Genomic DNA, 20,690 nt, shown 5'->3' with positions numbered 1-20,690 from the left:
TATATTAATTGTTGCTCAATATGGGGAAGGAGGCTGAGCGAGGTGGTGTACACTTGTAATCCCAGCAGCTCAGGAGGCTGAGGCAGGAAGATAGTAAGTTCAAAGCTAGCCTCAGCAAAAAGTGAGGCACTAAGCAACTCAGTGAGACCCTAAATAAAATACAGAATAGGGCTGGGTATGTAACTTAATGGTTAAGTGCCCTGAGTTTAATCCCTGGTACCCACCCCCACACCTCAATAAAAAAGATGGGGAAAGAATTTACAGAATTCTATCTGACCTAAAAGAGGAGAAGTCTCTAAGTGAAGACAAATTTCACCTAAGAAATTAAAAAATCCCTTCTAGTATTCTAATCAATCCTTTTAAAACAATGAACATTTGCTTTATTTTTAATTGGGGCAAAAAGTTAGTAGGTTCTAGAAAATACTGGACAGTAAATTAATTAAAATCTCCAAATTATTGAAAGAATCATTGAAGAAATACATATGAGCATGAAGAAACAGAGGTGACTGATTGATAACCCAAATGTAATGTGGCTTTACAAAGAACAAAAGAAGCTAAATAAATGTAGCTTCCTGTTTTGGTAATATAGCTAGACTGATCAGTTTCAAGAAGGCCATAAATAGAAAGTGTGATGACCTTGGGAGATTATGCCATGATATTGCTATGGAAGCATACAGACTAGAAAACAAGGTATCTTAGACAACTGTATCAGTTTGGATAGTGGTTCTACAGAGCATAGATCAGTGGATTAAAGTCTCTCAGAAGGAGCATCTGTAAAGGTTAGCTGAAGGCCTCTGTAACTGGCCCATTGAGGTTCAATTTTATAAGCAACATGCTTATAAAATTTGAGGCAGATGCAAAGATAAGACAGATAACTACATTTTTAAAATATATTTTTAACCCCTCTTTGTGAAGCAAGAAGTTGCTTATCTTTCTAGGTTTCTTAGTTTTTGCAATAGAATTTAAACTCTCCTCTGTTTGATGGACAAAGCATATACTTCTGGTACTAAGCAACAAAGCAAACTATGTGTATTCAAGGCTCTTTCTGGAAGATAAAACCTTGAATGATCTGTCATGCAATCCTTATCCAATCCAAGTTATTGTATGAACTACAACATTTATAATGCCTAAAATGTTTGCATCTACTACTCTAGAGAGTCTAAGCTTTATCTTTGGAAAAATTCATATAATCCTTCACTGAATTATTTATTCAACCAGTTATTATTGATTTCTTACTATGTGCCAGACCTTGTGGGTAGACACTGAGTATAAACTGAATGAAACAGATACAGTCTAAGCAACAACTAAGTAACACATAGGTCAATGATCAAATACATATGCAATTACAAACTTGGAAAAGTGCTAAAGTGCAATAAATGGTATGCTGCTTCCACTTAGGTGAAGTGAACAGGAATGGCCCGCCTGAGAATAGATCATTAAGGCTGATGTGGAAAGCTGAAGAGCCAGTGTTCCAAAGGGTTCCAGAGAGAGCATTCCAGGCTGAAGGTAGCACATACAGTGAGAAGTCTGAAAGTGAAGGAGGCAAGAGAGGAGACTGTGAAAAACAGGGAGTGGTAAGAAGGGACCTGATTGTTTAGGTTCTGGTAGTCTAAGTAAGCAATGTGGTAAGCAGAGAAGTGATGATGATGTCCAACACATGGTTTAAAATATCATAAAGAATAGCATATTTGACAGCGGAATGCATTATAATTCTTATTACACATACAGAGCACAGTTTTTCATATCTCTGATTGTATACATAGTATATTCACACCAATTAATATCTTCATACATATAAATTTAAAAAAGGGCACCAGAACATGTCAAGGCTATCTTAAAAATAAAAAGAATAGCACATGTATATCATATTTTTGGAGGTTCTCATAGAAACTATTTTTCCTAAATAATGCTTTGTTATATATACTATTATTGAAGGATACAGTTATGTTTTATTATCATATCCAATATCTCTAAGGATGCTGATTCTTTATGAAGACCCAGGAAAATCTTCCCTGGGTTACAATACCTGGTGACATGTTTATTTTGAATCCATGATCTATTTTCATCTTATGGATATACTGAATTTTGTAATAGGTCTTATTTCTTTTTTACTTTGTCTCAGAGGAATCTTAAACCACATTTTCACATATCTCCAACAAATGTGCAGGGTTGTGTGGCTTGTATTTCTATAAACTGATTTCACCCTTGGATTTTATCCTTTTTCTGCCTTTACTTTACCTTTACCCAAATTTACTCAGTTGTTTATTTTTCACTTTTTATACAATAAGCATTTTTGTTAGTCATCAAAATGAATAAGGTAGATATAAATTTCTGGGGGGGGGGGAGAAAATCAGGAATTTAAAATATCTCAATAATTCCTGTAAGTTTAAAGAACTGTTCTTGAGTTCAAACGTTATTTGTTAAATACACAATAGAGAATATTTATCTAACATTAGATACTATGAAAATACATAAACACCACACAGCTTAACCATTTAGGTCAACTGTAAGACAGAGATAGCCTCCCCCACATCACTTAATACTGGTGTAGTGTTGAGGTCCTTTTCTGTCTTCCCTGACAAATAATCTCTTGAGGGGAGAGGCCACATTCTATTACCATTGTATCTTTCATACACACCGAAGTGCTGTGCAGGCTTTCATCCAATGTTGAATTCATTAATAAGTAAATATAAAATTTAAAATAAACCTACCATAATCCCAAACTGAATCTTCAAGAGTGAAAAAGCCTGAATGCAAGAAGTATGCACACACTGTACTGTATATTACCATGCTTGGCCATGTCTGGACCTCTAAACTTAACATAGGTGCCATATTTTCAAAGGACTATTTGCAAACTGGAATAGATCCAAAAGAGAGCAATCTACTTGAGGAATAGTTAGAAGTTGTATGGTTTGATTAAAAGGAATGTCTAGATTACAAAAAAAGGTCCTTGTAAAAGACATATTGATCTTCTTCATACATCCAAAGGACAGTCCTGTCTCATTCCAAATGGCAGAATTAGAGGCCATGGATGCACATTATAAGGAAGAACTTTCTTCAACAGCTTTAGGTTCTCTGTGAGATAATACACTCTGCATAAGAAGGTAGAAAATTAACTGCACTCACAGGGGAACTCCAATAGTAGTTGATTGGTTATATTAGAAGTTGTTTTATATCCTTTCTAAATTTAAGATGTAAAAACTATATGCCCATAATAAATGTAATGAACAAATAGAGTCCATATGAGCATATAAGAGTCTAATCTAATTAATGTGTTGTGTAGTGATTGTTTATAGGTGTTAATATGCAGGGAACAAATAATAAAGAAATTTGTATAGGTCATGAAAATGTTTTCAAAGGCAATAGGATTTAACTGAGTCTCATGGATAGAAGAATAGAGAATCACACAATTCCAAACTTGTGAAACAACTGAGAAAAGTTGAAGAATTTTGATTTGGTTGGAATGGTTGGGTATGGGCTATGGTACCAGAACAGGCCAGGCCAGATCACTGAACATATCAGCTGAATTGATAGTTGGGTCCCCAGGGGATGGTATGAGGGCAGATTATGAGTTCTAGGAGGCTCATATACAAAGGACAGGAAGGGGAGGTTAATCAAAGACAGTGGAGAGGGCTGATATTGAAACAAGATCTAGACTCCAAATGGAAGCCATGGTCTAGAACTGGGGAGCTGATCAGAAGAAGATCTAGTCAGAACCCTGTCAAGATGGACCTGGTCACAGCTGCAAGTGTTGGTATCATTGTCTCACCTAAGTTGGGCTCGTAGTACATGCAAGTTAAGAAGGTTCTTTTGCACAGAGTTAGGCATACATATCACAACTATTGGAAATCCTCCCAAACTGAGCCTCAAAGTCCACAGAAAGGCTTTGACATCAACCCACATCCCTTGGGTTTGTGTAATTTCAAAAGTAGCCTTCCAAATCTGTTCTGCATTTTTCTGCCTGCCACTTGTATCTCAAACATTTTCCTACTTGGCAGCACTACCTTGGCTCTCTCCACACAGACTGACTGTTGAGGAGGCTGGAATGTGTGTGAAGGAGTAGAAGGAGATGCAGACAGATGAAAGACTAGTGAGCCATTCCTGGCTTCTGTAAAGGCGCTCCTAGCTTTCTGCCATGTTTATACAAGATTCCACTGAGCGCTAATCTTGGATCATCTATCATAAGATTGGAACATTTTAAATACTTAAAGTTTTATTAAGAGATCAAATATCAGAGTTTTGATTGTATTTAGAGTATTTGCTTTGAGACTGAATGCCATGGAAAAGGCAAGACATGGGTAGAGCTAGCCTTGAGGATGTGCAAAAACAGAGGACAAAGAACCTACTCTGCAAAAGAAGAGTTGTCAAAGAGGGCGGGGATCAGGCCTGTGGGTGTGCATGCTCCTGCTTCATTTTAGAATGGAGTCTCTAGTTCTTAGCTTTGGATTCTTCCTTAGGGGCTGTCACTGATTATTCAAGGGCTGTGGGCTCTGTTCTTCTTACCTTAGAACACTCAGAACTCAGTCACCATGGTATTTTGGCCATCACAAACTCATATTTCCAGTTAGGCATTCCAGGATCACATGCAACTAAATAGGATTAAGATGATCCTTAATCTATTCTCCCAAAATTTTCTTCCCTATCTAATTTCTTCAGCACTTTTTCAGTGCCACAATTTACCTTCCAACTCTCTCTTATGTGATAGTGGAAATGGTCAAAATTTTATCAACTTGGAGACAACACAGGCTGTATATTCACTTGCTATATAAGCTGGATCATTGCTTTACCTCTGTGCATCTTACTTTTCTTTTCCATAAATTAGGGTACTTTCAAGAGTTGTTGTGGAGATTAATTAAATACATGAAATGTAAATAGCATAAGGCCAGAAGGTACTCAACATTGTTACCTCCTTCTGTACTTGTTTCTACCCCTTGTCCTTTTTTGTTCTCTTTGTTTCCTAATATTCATTTGTTTATTGTGTTTGAAATAGTAAAAATTGCTCTCAATAATCAAATTAGGGAAGGTGAAAACTAGAAATTAACACCATCCATTTATTTCATTTTTAAGGGAATTACAAAGAAAAGAAAGCATCAGTCTTAGAAGATTCGCTCATATTTTGGGCACTCTCTTCCTCTCTCTGTTTCCTTAGGACCTCAGTTGGCAGTGCTGAGTAAAATTATTCTGTGATATGTGGAGAGGACAGACCCAGAGAGGTAATCAGCAACTTTTTGCTTCTAGTAGAATAGAACTCCCACCCCAGTAGTAATTTTTCTTCCACTGGTACTAAATGATTTAACACACACATACACACACACACACACAACAATTCATTAAAAGAGTACAGATTGGGTTAGGATTTAGCTCAATTAGTAGAGTGCTTGCTTCACATGTACAACACCCAGGACCACACACACACACAAAAATACAGGTTTCATTGCAATGGAAAGACATTAGCGTAAAGTAAGGTATTAATGCTAATAAGAAAATAATATTACCTGTCTACTTTAAATATACTACTTGGGAAATATAAAATGGCAAAAACATGATGAGCAGTCACATGAATTTGTAGATGCTAATTGAACCATAAAATAAGACTTGGGACCTTATATATGACATGAGGAGACAGAATTCTCAATACATAATTCTTCCTTGATCCTCTTGTTAAAACATTTTGCTTTTTCTTTTTAATTTTGAAAAATTAGGCTTATTCTCATTGTCTTTCTTTTAATCAGGGAATAAAATTCCTTTTTTTCTCTAATTTAAATTCAGTTTGTGTCAATCTATGAAATATTATTTCATCTGTTTACATGTCAAAGTATACATATTTATGATCTTGATGTTTACAGAACAAGAAAACATCAGAAACACCCTAGGACTTTGACATATTCATTATTATGCAAACAAAGTGATTCTCAGGAAGAATCATTCTATTTATTTTTTATGTTGCATTCAACTCAATTAAAAATTTTTTATTGGTGCATAATAATTATACAGAATAGGATGTTTTATTGTGGTATATTCATACATACACATCACATAATTTGATTACTTTTTAAAATGCAGCCAAGAAAGCAATGAATTGCAAGATTGTCATTGAGAATAGCCAATCTTTTTTTAAGTGTATTCACAACTATAAAATGACTACATATTATTTCCTGCCTTTTACTCTCCTTTGCTTAGCTTCCTGAAACATGTCCGAAGTCCCCAAATTCCATGTCCTTCTCTTCTTTCACTGTCCACCCTTCTTCCATTCTCTCCTACCTAGTAAAAAGGCAATAACTGGCAAGTTTCTGGCTTGATGAAAGGTTTATGACAAGGATGCCCTCAGTGTTGGTCTACCAAACCAGAAGTATATTCACGAAGTGGCAGACAATAGAAGCACCTTGATCAGATGGCAGGCAGTGCTGACTCTATGAACTTAGCTAATGGACTTTCCAGGCATCTAATATTGCAATATTGTACTAAACCTTTCTACTATTCATGTCCATGCTTTTGCCCTACCACTCACTAGATCCCTCTCACCTTTCTAAAAGGGATGCTGGGGAACAAAAAAAAAAAAAAAAAAAAAAAAAAACTTTGATCAAATCCTAAGAAAGAATGGAAAGTGCACAGTATGATCCAGTGAGATCTACCTTTCTTTTTCTAATATGATGCCAACCTGAAAACTAACACTTGCCTCCTCTTATGTAAATCAGAAAAGGTTCACAATTGCCATGACAGTGTAAGTTCTAGTATCAGGATATCAAAAATTCCAGCCAGGAAAGGTGTTAAAGCTAACCGCTACCAGAGAGCCACAGTAACAAGAATTGAGGTCCTAATCAAAGTCGTGCTACACTTTTAATTGAGAATTTCTCATTATTATGCCATGTTTCAGGTTGAGTCAGCCAAATGTAAAACAACCTGGCCATATACTTCTTTATTAAAGGGTTTATTCTTCCACCCAGGCTCAGAATTTGATAACATGTTTTCCATGGACTTTTTTCTCTTTACATCAAACAATTGTAAAGAGGAAAAATGGGGTGAGGGCATTCTAATTTATCCCACATGGATACTTGGATATGACCAAATTGAATTACTAGCAGTTTCCTTAAACATACACTCTGTTTCTCAGCCTGCACACAATGTGGACATAGTCCATCCTGCAAAGCCCTCCCCAACCTTCATTACACACACACACACACACACACACACACACACACACACACACACATTTTCTTCTGTGCCTGGCTTGGTAATCATCATCCCAGTCAGAAATAATATTGCTCACCTCGCATTGTGTTTGTCTTTTAAAATCACCTCTCACATGTGGCCTTGTATTATAAGCTTTTGCATAACATCTCTGTCCATCTACAGTACAGTAGGTTGGCAATAGTCATATTTGCAGTATTTTGCATACTGTGTAGTGATTCTTAGCAGTGTTGTAAATGTGATAGGTACTCCTCATTATATTTTGCTTCTTGGTGATTAAAAATTGGGTAAATAGAAAAAGTAAAGGAGAATGTATGGACTTTTAATAAATAATCTTTGCATAGTTTGCTTTTTTGAGTCTTATCTGTAAGAGCCCTTCAGGTCCCATCCTTGAAGGGCAGAAATCTTGCATATTTATTCCTTAAAGCCGGAGTAGAAAGCTTGTTTTTCATTGGAAAAAATCTTTATTTATTTCCTTGTAATGAAGGTTGGTAATTTATACTCAGTTATGGGTGCTTACCTGAAATTGTTTCTTACTTAAGACATTTATCACTTCTACTTTTTTTTTTACCTGCCTGCAACAACAGCATTATTTATATAAAGCCAAGAAACTTTCTCTTAACTTTTGTAGCCTGAAAGGTTTCCTATGCCCAAAGCTTGTTGGCTTCTGTTTTTTTCTCTTCTCTTTTAACTCTTCTAGTGCGTGCTGGGCTTGGGTGCTTCGTCAGCTCTGAGGCATGTCAAATACTTGTACTCTCTTTGAGCACTGCGTGGGGGATCCAAGCTGCTTGAACTGCCTGCCTCTCTGCGGGGCTTGGGGCAGACTGCGAACGTTTCCAGTTTTCTCGCGTCCTCTGATTGGATCCTGGAAGTCACGTGAGGGCCCGGGGATTGGAATTCTGAGTTGTGGCTTTTGGCACTCCTTTTTCTTTTTAAAAATCGCTTGGTCTGTTGAGCTCTCCTGGGCTTGGTGCCTTTAGACCGAGGCTGGGGACAGTTGCAAACAGCCACAGGCAGACTGAGGTGGCAATAGAAAATCTGCCGAGATGTTCAGTCAGGTGCCCAGGACCCCAGCTTCAGGCTGCTACTATCTAAATTCCATGACACCTGAGGGCCAGGAGATGTTCTTGCGATTTGATCAGACTACAAGACGCTCTCCTTACAGGATGAGCCGGATTCTAGCACGCCATCAGCTAGTGACTAAAATTCAACAAGGTGAGTTGCCGGCAGTGAAAGGCTGTTGCTAATTCTGATTTCTGTTGGCTGTGTTTCACGCTAACCCAGTTTTTTGAGTTATTGTTTTCACTTTACAATGTATGGATTTCTATGCCACGCTGCACTTAACTTTTAAAAATAACTTTAAGCTGCAGTTTTAAGCAAACTGCGACAGCTCTTAGCTGCCACATAACTCAATATAAAGTGCATAAAAAACTTCACGGTGGGACAGTGAATCATAAATTCCAAAACGTACGTGTGTCTACAGAACAAACGAGAAAGGTTTACTCAGTGTTTGTTTTTGGAGCTTTCTGCGGGTTCCTCACACTGGCCACATTTAAAACGTGGACACTTGTTTATTTAATTAAGGAAGAAGACAGGGGACTAAATGTCCACCCTGCCCAGAGTTCTTAGAACATCTTCAGTTAAGAGGGGAAAGTAAGAAATCTATTCTTAAAGCCACTGGGCTGACAACTAGAATCATATTCTCTTCCTGTTTGTATGTTTATGTCAGGAGTTGCCACTGATCTTTTGATATTGTTTTTCTGGTAAAGGATAAATGTGTTTGTTCACTTCAAAACAAATCCTGTGACCTGCACACAGAAGCATTAGCTTCCTCAGGCAAAGAGGAGAGAATATTGATTATAAGCTGCTAGATTTTTTTATTTTTTTAAATTCTTGGGGGGAGAAAACAACCTTGAAGCTTGGGCATTTCTAAAACTTAATATTCCCCCCAATAAAGCAAAACATACTCCTTATAGGATGGAAAGTTAAGGATGGAAAGGTGCCGATTTAAAACACAAATGCACAATCAGTTAATAACTACCCTCTCCTGGACTAATAAAACTAATTATTCTTTTGGTACTATATGATTTTATCAGGACTTTCTAGAGCCATTATAAAATTACTGTTTCCATTTCAATAAATGAACATAAGTTTATATTGAATTTTAGAGGGGAAGTTGAAATTTGTAATTGCAAAAATCTTATTGTAATATTTCCAGGAGGAACAATATGTATTCTAGTGAGCAACATTTGATGAGATTGTTTCCTTGGAAATTGGGATTTGTTTGTAAAGGTTCAGGAACTGGTTATGTGTGAAGGATACTGGTCCTACATACCGGTCTGATTTCAGGAAGGATATTATGTCATTCCATAAACTCTGTGTGCAGGTCTTGATTGAATAGAAACAAAAGTATTTCCCTGTGGTTTGATTTAAAAATACATTAGGCTTAGAATAAAAAACAGTTCCATTTTAGCTTTGGAAGTGTCTTACAATGGTGCTTTTCCAGATGCTATCATCTTTATGGACAAAGGGTTTAATAAATGTTTAATGGTAAACTATCATCTATAATCTATAAATGTTCCTCAGCATGCATATGAAGAGCATAACATCTTAGAAATATCACATAGAATTCAATGAAATTTCTTTGAAGACCATCTTAGATGTATTCACAATAATTGATTTCATTAAGAAATTATTTATGTTCTTTTTGGCTGAGGGTTGTTTTTCCATTAAAGATTTGAAGATCTGAACACTTTCATTATCACTAAAAATACACTCTCACACAGACATGGGCACTCTATGTTTCATGTTTAAATTCAACTAGAAAATTTAAACATCCCCACCTTTTTATACTGAGCGATGGAATTTTTGAAGCCAATGAATACCTAAAAATTTAAAGGGATGATCAAGATCATAGGGAAGCATGAAAGAATGCCAACAATTTGGTGATTCAGAAATCATCATTTGTTAATATCATATTGTGGTTTAGTAAGACAGAAAACAAAAGCAAACGGACATTATTGAGTTTACTGTATAATATATTGTAAGTGTAAGACTGGTTTTCTGTCACAATAAAGAATATTTGAATATTCACAATTTACCAGGCGCTGCTATGAGAGTTTTCTATAAATTTTAATTTATTTTTTTCCTTGAACAATCCTTATAATTAAATTCTATTATACCCATTTTAGAAGTGATAAAGCCAGAGATATATGGAGTTCAATTAACTTGTCCAAGGTCACATTGTAAGAGCTGGTATTTGAATACAGGTCTAACACCTATGATCTACTGTACATTCGACAGTTTTTCAATTTTTATAATGAATGCTAAACAACCTATGATTGAATTTTGGATCATATAATGTATCAAAGGCCATTTAGGCTTTTTACTCAAGAGACAACAATGAATCATATTACAGAACCAAAATTGGTCATTTATTATGAAGTTTCCAGGTTGGTTTTATTTCTCTAGTGGGAACAAAGAACTATGTAATCTCTTGATTAGTTAGTACCCACTGGTACACGGTGTCAAGTTGTTTTACCAATGATCTAATCTTTCACTTAAGATTTATCAAATGTATATTAAATTAATAATAACATTATTTTTGTAGTACCTGTATTAATATCTGGAAATGATAGCCACATCAGTAAAAATTTAAGCATTTTTACTGATTGTGGCTATCATTTTACTCTGCTTTCCATCTTTCAAAGAAAATTTAGCACTATTCTAATATAATTTTGGCTATCACTACTTATAATTTCTCATGACTGGTGGGAACAGTGCAAACAGGAGTAAGTTGCTCCCCAGTGACCTCATTGTAGTGATATAATCACTGAATGGCATGGACATGATTCAACAGCAGATACACTCATGGGGAGGAAAAACAAGGAGGATAAATAAAGGACTCTTTGATGATGCATAGGATCAGAATTAGTTACCCAAACCCAGGATGAATCTAAACGTGCTCATCTTCAGGTACATTCCAAAATATACGCACATCATATCTGTAAGCTTTTTGTCTTGTTGTTCTGTAGTTTATTAAGTAAAGAGATCTTTAAAATAAAGTGATATATTGCAGAGTGAAAGTTTATCAGAAGTCATACTGTCCTTAATTCTAACCCCCACATTCTTGATTGAATCAATAGGGAAATTATTGCAGAGAGAGAGAGAGAGAGAAGGGAAATAATAATGGTCCTTATTTCCCTCATGGACAGACACTTGGGAATAGAGATGAGAGAAGATGCTAAGTGGGTGGAGGAGGAACAGTTACGTCCATGATAAGAAAGAATTAGATTTTCTTTCTATTAAATTTTCCATCTTTGTTTAAAGTTTTTTAAATTGTTTTTAGTTGTAGATGAACATGATACCTTTATTTTTTTTATTTTTATGTGGTGCTGAGGATCAAACCCAGTGCCTCACACATGCAAGACGAGCACTCTACCACTGAGCTACAATTTGAGCCCCAAATTTGCCATCTTAACCATTTTCAAGTGAACAGTTTAATGATATTGAATATACTCATAATTCTTAATTTTTTTGCAAGCATCACCACCATCCAACTCCATAACTCTTTTCATCTTACAAAATTGAAACTCTAAATCCTTTAAAAAGTAGCTCCTTATACCTCCCTCTTCTGAGCCCCTGGTAACCACCATTGTACTTTGTATCTCTATGAATTTGTCAACTCTAGGTAACTCATATAAGTGGAATCATACAGCATTTCTTTTTGTGACCAGTTTATTTCATTTAGCATAATGTCCTTGAGGTTCATCTTTGTTGTAGCATTTTGATAGGATTTATTTCCCTTTTAAGGCAAATAATACTTCATTGTATATCCATACCATATTTCTGAGTCTTTTTGATAGTCAGTAGCTGTCCTAATTAATGAGTATAAGTGGAAGAACTGGATTTCTATGTCATTATCTAAGGGTTGTGATCTACTGGTACAGGAACACCATGTTTAATGTCTAACATTCACACACATAATTTGAGAAATCCAAATCCAAGTAGAGACATAAATGTGATTGCTTTCTTTATGAAGAAATTAAGTATCAGTTAAACTTTTAATTTTATTTTTTATGCTTAGAAAACAGCATGATATGTTTTCCACTTTATTAGAAAGTAGAAGCTGGAAGAAGGAGACAGGGATCCAGAACGTGTAGACATTTTCTCATTCTTTACAATGGCAAGTTCCACAACTTCACTGGACCTCATTTCTTGATGAAATAGATGGACTGTGATTGCACAGGTTTATTCTGGTTCTTTTGCTGTGGAATTTTCTCTGTTGCTAAGTCAGTACTCCTTGAATAAGCATAGAAACAAGGTAAACTTAACCTAACTTAAAAAAAACTACAAAGGAAACAGAACAGTTTTATTACATGAAATCAATTAGTGGCTTCCAATTTTTCTACAGTTTGTCAAAGAAATGGTAAAGTGAAAGTCAGGTTTTTGTTCTACTCCTGCTACTAATTTATTATGTGACAGAATATCACAACGTCTCTGAAACTTTTTTCTTAAAGTCTTGGATTAAACCATCGCTAAAGTACCCATCATCTCTGAAATTCTAGAATTCTTTGATTGCAGCTATAACCTTATGAAAAAAAGACAGTTTTTATGTATATTTTCCTTATTATGTCATTCATCAGTTACCTGAACCTGCTTCTTTGATGCCTGTGTAATACTCTGATTGTTCACATGATAGGAATGTTAGAAGTCCAGTCTTGTGGACTACATAACTGTCAGTATTACTGTAATTATAAAGAAACTTGTGGAAACCATTCTGTCTCAGGGCACTCTCGTTTTCATTGACTTTTTTTTTTTTTTAATCTGAGATGATCTTTAAATAGATACAGCAACTGCATTCAACTTAACTAGAGTAGAATATGCTTCCTTTTCTATGTCCTCAGCTAAGGCAAGTGGGCCCTACTGACATATTCTCTCCCATTACTCTGTCAAATGGCATTTTGAGAATTTGCCCAACCTAAGTGGTGAATGTTGCCCATCCCTGGTGAGACCCCCAACAACTGGGTAGCGTCAGCCTAAATTAAGCTGTCATTTGTTCTTTTGGAATTGCCCTTTCTCTGTGTTTAGTACTTTTTTACCCAACTACTTTCACAACAAGAGGGTGAATACACTGGCAGAAAAACAAATGGAATGCAGAAAACAGGCTGAGACTGTATCAGTCAAGTATTGCTCAAGTTCTTTTTGTTTTTAAGTGGTGACTGTCACAAGTTCACATTTTATGAATCAAGAGTCTCATTCTATTCAGTGCTGGTGACTGAAGGGCCTATTCAGAAAGGATACTGTTTAACCAAAGATACAGAAAAATCTGTTAAGTGAATTAATTCAATGAGCTTTGAATAACAGTTGAAAGTTATTACACAATGAAACTGTGAGCATCCAAGAAATAAGTCCTAGAAGAAAATTAGCAGAAGAGAAATATGCTTATAAGTACACAAAACTTGAGATTTTCACATTAACCAAACTGATGGTTCAATAGCTCTATGTCACTGCTTTTATTAGCTCTGATTTTATAAATATACATCCTAGATACAGGCAGTTGCCAAATTTGGAATCTGCAACATCGGTTTAAGTGAATGGAGATTCATTTTTCTCCTTTTCCCTCCCATGGTGAGTGCTTTCATTCCTAGTAAATTCTGGACAGTGGTCAACTCTTATATTGTATAATCCCTCATTTCCTTGGCAACTTAAACATGAACAGAGATGGAAGCACAAATTAAAAATAAAATAAACAAACCACCAGTGGTCTTAGCAATATCAATTGATAACCCCAAATAAATTTTAAAAGAGAGCAAACAACAATTGGGCTTTGATAAACCTTTTACATAATGAAAAATAAACAGGTGGGGGTTTAATGGAGACAAATCATTAAAGAGGATATATCCTGTCTCTGAGTTTCATTAGTTATGAGAACACAGTGGTGAGACTATAAAGAATACAAGCAGAACATAGGTAAATCTGAACACAAATTATAGTCCATATATTTGAATAAAATAAAGATTATGAAAAAAGTATTTACTGTCTCCTTAGGGTTAATTGGAATATGATATGAGGGTGGGGAAAGATATATATTGATTTGCAATAGAGAATTTGAGGCAGTTTATAGAAGAACATACAACTCATCAAGATTATAAAAACATAAATCTAGTGAATAGAAAAATGTTGGTCAATGTATAAGACTAGGAGAAGATAAGACAGAGAAATATAAAATGTACAATGCTGAATAGTTATTCAAAAAAGGCTGCAAATTTAACTTGAGTTTCACTAATGAGGAAAACATGGTCAAGGGAAAGATTTACCAGATCCATAAAGTAAAATCCTGCCAGCATACCTTTTCCAACGAATTCATATTTGGAAGAAACATCTCCCAAGAACTTGATACATAAGAGTAATTTCACATACAAATCTCCCAAAGAGAATACTACAAGATGTAGTGGATGGTACTGCTAGCCATTGCTACAGTGAATTCAACAGCAAATACCATTTGGTTATGTCTTATAACATCTCATGGTGGAAGTAAGGACATCATAACAAATTATAATTCAGTAAAAATATCTGGTGGTGTGATGAGTAAAATTAAGGAGTTTCAGATATGCAATCCTCTGATTCTCTGTCTTAAACCCAGAAATAGCATGGAGCCCATCTAGAAGGAGTTTTTTAGTCTGCCTCACAGAACACTAGTCCCACTAGATAGACATTAAGGAGGGAAAATGTTTCTGTGGTTAAGTAATTTTGGGAAATGCTGCATCCTCTTTCCTTTCTTGGAAATTCACACTTAGGAAAGACTAAGAGAAATCCTGCAAAAACTAGTTTGATTTTATTTAAATTGGTGTATTTCATCATGAGACCACTTTTCACCAGATACCAGGAAATGAATCTTGCAAAACCAGTGTTCCCTGGGGAACACATTTGGAAATGCTGATTTAGGAGAGTGCATGGCCTGTGGTTTGTTCAGATAATGCACTTTGAATATATTTCTGGCAAGGATTATTAGGCAGTAGAGTTTGAAGTTGTAATTTGGGGAGTGACATTGCAAGTATTCTCTGTTTTTAAAGATGGCAACTGGTTAAAAGCAAAATCGTCATCTTTTCATAAAAACTTAACAACCAAATGAAGATTCTAATCAGCCCCTGTACATATGTTGGAGAGAACATTTAAGGAGTCAGTGTATAGACACAGTTAACAATTATAAAACTATGAAATCAAATATGCAAAAAGCTCTACAACATTGAGTTGCCCCTGAAAAAAGAAATATCTGGGCCAGAAGAAATAAATGATTGCTTTCTAGATCTGAATTTACTTATCTTATTATATAGCTAAAGTTCTGGGCAAGTTCTGAAGGGGTCTGATATTCCTGTAGCTAATTCAGAATAGTCCCTGGCTGCTGGGAAGTGGAGTCACTGCCCACAGGAAAGAAGCAGGAAACCCTTCAGGAGTCCCAACCCCCTCCCTGGTCGGAGGTGACGTGAACTCACTGAAACTCAGGAATTGATGTGGCTTAGATTTAGTTTCTGACTTCATGGTCTAAAATGTGTTTGATTCTGTAAAATCCTTCTCAGTACAATGAAATAAAGTGAACTGGTCCAATATAGATAATTTTAATTGGTAAAATCTGTTTGGTTGAGTTGTATAAGCAATTTATTAATTCCTGGGAGGCCTGCAAAGATATTTTTTCCTCCTGCTGGCAAAGAAACAGAGCGTTTGCATTATGAATGATGCTTTTGATAGTAATTCACAAAATGTTGAAAAGCTACAACAGAATGCACATGGAACTGGCCAATCCGTCTAGCCCCAGTCCTCATGTTGTAAAGTTACATAAGACCATAGCTACCACTGGGGAATGGTACCATCTAGGGCAGGACAGGTTTCTATAAAATTTTATACACTAATGTTTGAAAAGATGTGAATTCTCTTATTTTGGAGCAACTTAGGATCTAGTGGCACTTAAATGAAGAACTTGGAAGGGCTGGGTTTGTGGCTCAATGGTAAAGTGCTCACCTTGCAAGTGTGAGGCACTATATTCAATCCTCAGCATCACATATAAATAAATAAAATAAAGGACTTGGAAAATAACTCTAAAATGACAGAATATGCTAGTTCTGTTAGATAAAGGAAATTAGTTGATATAAGTCCAAAAAAACCTGGTCAGACTGACAAATGATTTCTCTCCTAAGGTATAGGAATCCTGACAGTTTTGAAGGTCTGACAAAGGCAGAGCTGACTAAAATAAAAATGGCTTGTGTTGCTTTGCCTCTCTTAGCAGTCTGATAAAACACAACAGTAAAAAATTATAGGGAGACTGAAACAGAACTTGGCAGTCACCAAGTACCTAATTTACATGTCAGTATTTTGAGCTGAAGTAGGCATTCTCTTCCTGCATTCCAACTCCCCCCTTCCTGGTTAATTCTGAAAATCATACATATGGATAGCAAGAACCTTTGATTAATATTCAGTGTCTATAAGTGAATGGTAGCATTTCACATACATTTATATTCACCAAATGATACAATGGGAAAAAGTATGTATAGTTATAAAATCATAATTTCCCCTGATGGATTTATTACCCTGAAATTATACTATTTAAAATTATTATAAGAATTAAGGCAGATTCACAATCCAGCATTAATGATATGCCAACCATCTCCACCCAGATAAGACTAGAAAAATTTAAAGAATTTCCCCCAGACACTTTGAGGGACACAACACATTTCCTACTAAATTCATTTCTCAAAATAGAGAGTGAAATCGATCCCGAGGCCCTAAGTGATTGGACTTATGTAAAACCATGTCTTGTGTATAACAGGTTCACAGTCATCAAACCCCCTACCATTCTTCTCTTGTGGGTAGGAAGGTCTGTGAATCTCCTTCCCTGTGAATTCAGATCCTTGTCACTAGTATTCCAATTCACCTGTTCCCCTTCTAGATCTAAGGCAGACAAAGCTGCTTAGATTTTTTTTTTTTTTTTTTTTTTTTTTTTTTTTTTTTTTTTTTTTTTTTTTATTGCTGGCTTCCTAGTAGAAGGAGAGGGTGGGGAAACTTGGCAAGAAAGAAAGGAAATCATTCTCGCAGGATGTCTTCAAGAAACCTGAGAAGGAATTCCATTCAATGAGTTCCTCTTCTGTTAGTCCTAACACCAAGTGTGAATGAATTCCACATTTAAATTTTTGTGTTTTATCACTGGCCAGGGCATCCAGTTTATGGGCTTGCTCATGAAATGGTAGCATAGGACATAGAGACATGTGTGGTTTTTTTATGCCTTCTTCTGTTACAGTCTTCTAGGAGTTGTTATGTTGGTAGTATGTTGAAACCTGTGCTGTTCTTAGGGGCAAATAATTGAAACATGTTGGTTAAATTTCAAGATACACTTTCTTACATTTTCAAATAACCTCAGGGATGAAGATTACCTTTTCAAATAACCTCAGGGGTAAAGAATGCCCCAGGGACACCATCCATTGAACTCAGCTCCAAACTTTCTGCAACTACAGTTTGGAACCATTGGAGGATTTTGGAATCACGCAGCTTGTATTTGAACTCTAGTCCTACATCTTCCCAGCAGAGTGACACTGGTCACATTATTTAACATTTCTAAGCCTTGGTTCCCATGTGGGCAAAATGAAGCTAATAATAGCAGCTATCCCAGAATTATTAAAAGGATTAGATGAGGGAATATAATTAACAGAATATAATTAGATGAGGGAATATAATTATCAGAATGCCTCATACAGACTGAGTACTCAATATAAGAAAAAACATATTACATATCCATGTAAATAAGATACTTCAAGATATCATCAGATGAAAATTAAATTGTGTTCTCTATCCCATGTTTACTAAGGCAGACATAAATAATGCCACATTTTTTGTGCGTCTCCTCAAAAGGTGTCCACCAAAATATTTGAAATAATTTTTTTTTAAATCTTAAATTGTAATGAAAACTATTATTGCCTTTTTCAATTGTGGATTTCTATGGATAGCAGTTTCTGTCTCAGTTGTCCTGAACTGTCTTGAAATTGTGGGTTTAGGCCAGGTTTCAACTTCTCTAGAAAAATAGCAAAGCACATTAGTCCTCTCCTTCTGAACAGTATAAGAGACAATTTTCGGTATTCCTGACTTTGAAATCACTTAGTGGTAAATTCTAAAGCTGAGAGTAGAGTGGGGAACTGAAGAAACAGGGCTGTGTCAGAGTGAGGAGTTGGAAGGCCAGCAGTAGTGGGACAGAGGTAAGATCAAGGCCTTAGATGAACATCATTACCCAGCAGTAGTGGATGAGACTGTATCGATGGAACACTTGGTTTAAATTGCACTGTTCTTTAAAATCCACAAACAGTGATCTTTTAAAAGTCATCTGAAAACCATTTATGCCCTCCCAGTGATGGCAACACATACAGTAGGAAGGCCACTAAACCCGCATGTGGAATGGCCTTGGATAATTGGGATTTCAATTTCCTCTTTCGTAATGCAAGTGGTAAGCAGATCAATCTGTAACTGATGTTCCAGAAAGACAGTTGCACAAAGGTTGGCACTCTATTAGTCATGGAAAATAACTTTAAGATCGCAGACCATGCTAATGTTTTAATGGTCTGTATTAATTTGTTAGGGTTCCCATAACAAATTATCAAAGACTGAGTAGCCTAGACAACAGAAATTTGTTTTCTCTGAAGTCTGAGAACAAGGTGTTGGCAGAGTTGGTTCCTTCTAAGACCTCTCTCCTTGACTTATAGAAAACAGTCTTCTCCCTGTGTCTTCACACGGTTTTTCTCCTCTCTCTCTCTCTCTCTCTGTGTGTGTGTGTGTGTGTGTGTGTGTGTGTGTGTGAGTCCTAATCTTGCCTTATTATAAGGATACCAATAAAATTGCATTAGGGTCCATCCATGTGACCTCTTTTATATTAATTACCTCTTTAAAGGACCTATCTCCAAATATAGTCATATTCTAAGGTATTAGGACTTATGAATTCAACATGAATTTTAAGAAGACACAATTCAGCCTGCAACGCTAATCAAATGTTTATTTTCCAGTTTTATTTGTTACATTGAAAAAGAGAAGGGAAGCTAATTTTTAGAGTACTTATGCTTACCAGGCACTGTGCTAGTTTTTTCTATCTTTTTGTCTTATTCAATACTAATAACAACCCTTGAAGGTAAATATTAGTACAGGTTGAGCATCCTTGATCCAAAAATCTGAAATCTGAAATGCTCCAAAATCTGAAACTTCCTGATGACCAATAAGTGGAAAATTTCACATCTGACCTCATGTGAAAGGTTGTGGCCAACACACAGGCACACTAAAAATGTTGTATAAATTGCCTTTTGGCTATATTTAGATGGTATATATGAAACATATAAATGTTGTGTTAGACTAGGGTCCCATCTCCAGTATGTCTGATTATGTATATGAAAATATTCTGAAATCTGAAAAAAATATTAGAAATCCAAAACACTTTTGGTCCTAAGCATTTCAGATAAAGGATATCCCCATGTTTAGTAGAGAATACTAAGAAAAGACCATCACAAGCTGAAATAAAATGATGAAACAATAAGAATATATTTGAGGGGCTGGGGTTGTGGCTCAGCGGTAGAGCGATCGCCTAGCACTTGTAAGATGTTGGGTTCCATCCTCAGCACCATATTAAAAATAAATAAATAAAATAAGGTATAAAAAGAAAAAGAAGGGGCAGTGGTAAAGTGCTTGCCTACACATGCAAGGCACTGGTTCGATCCTCAACACCACATACAAATAAATAAATAAAATAAAGGTATTGTGTCCAACTACAACTAAATAAAAATTTTAAAAAGAATATATTTGAAAAAGATATCTGAATTCCCCTCCCAAATTATTGTGATTTTCTAAATTTATGTTAACTTTGAGATTTTAATTTTGTAGGAACTTTCCAGTTTTCCATGTTGTTGTATAAAGTAGTACATAGGAAAAAAAAACCTCCTGTAAAATGTACATAAAATTTCTAATGCCCTGCTGATAATTTTAAAACTAAGCACTCTCTTTCTCATACTAATCTAAAGAAGGTATTTTAAAAACTGAATTGCTCATTTCTTCTAAGAATTTAATTTCTTTTTATTGAAGAATATTCTTTGTATTTGTTGACTCCTTCAGTCAGGGAAGACTTAATATGAATATGATAATTATTTGTTGAAATTTGTTGTTAGATTTGAATGGATTACCATTTGATAAATAAATCTTATGAATGCTTTTGCTTCACTCATTTTATAGACTATATATTCTCTTAGATCCCCCTCTATGTAGGAGGTCCTCCATAAGGCTTAGAAACACCAGCATAGTACAATCTTATACATCATAACTTTAATCTTGAGCCCTGTAAAAAGCTTGTTTTATAGGAAATATTTGATGTCTGCATAGCACCTTGTAAACCCGGAAAAGCTATTATAATATTAATGCCTTCACTGGTATAGTGCATGACATTTTGTGGAGCAATTCCACATGCTTTATCTTTTTGAATACATGTG

The 20,690-nt window shown here is 35.5% G+C and overlaps 1 protein-coding gene across 6 annotated transcripts in view; it reads left to right on the top strand.

Moving 5' to 3' along the window:
* Positions 1–20,690, top strand: part of STARD13 (StAR related lipid transfer domain containing 13) — a 444,473-nt gene that overhangs the window by 267,282 nt on the left and 156,501 nt on the right. The window contains exon 1 of one of the 6 annotated variants that reach the window (XM_081310717.1): positions 8,040–8,403. The exons of 4 other annotated variants lie outside the window; for them this stretch is intronic. In XM_081310717.1, the coding sequence (XP_081166843.1) occupies positions 8,235–8,403 (169 nt within the window). In that variant the 5' untranslated portion in view covers positions 8,040–8,234. Of the gene's footprint in view, positions 1–8,039; positions 8,404–20,690 lie in introns of those variants that run through there. One more of the 6 variants, XM_081310719.1, reaches the window with a different exon arrangement.

This window comes from Spermophilus citellus, assembly GCF_964194105.1.
Source record: "Spermophilus citellus genome assembly, chromosome: 1".
NCBI classification, from domain to species: Eukaryota; Metazoa; Chordata; class Mammalia; order Rodentia; family Sciuridae; genus Spermophilus; species Spermophilus citellus.
This window is presented reverse-complemented; position numbering and strand designations above follow the sequence as displayed.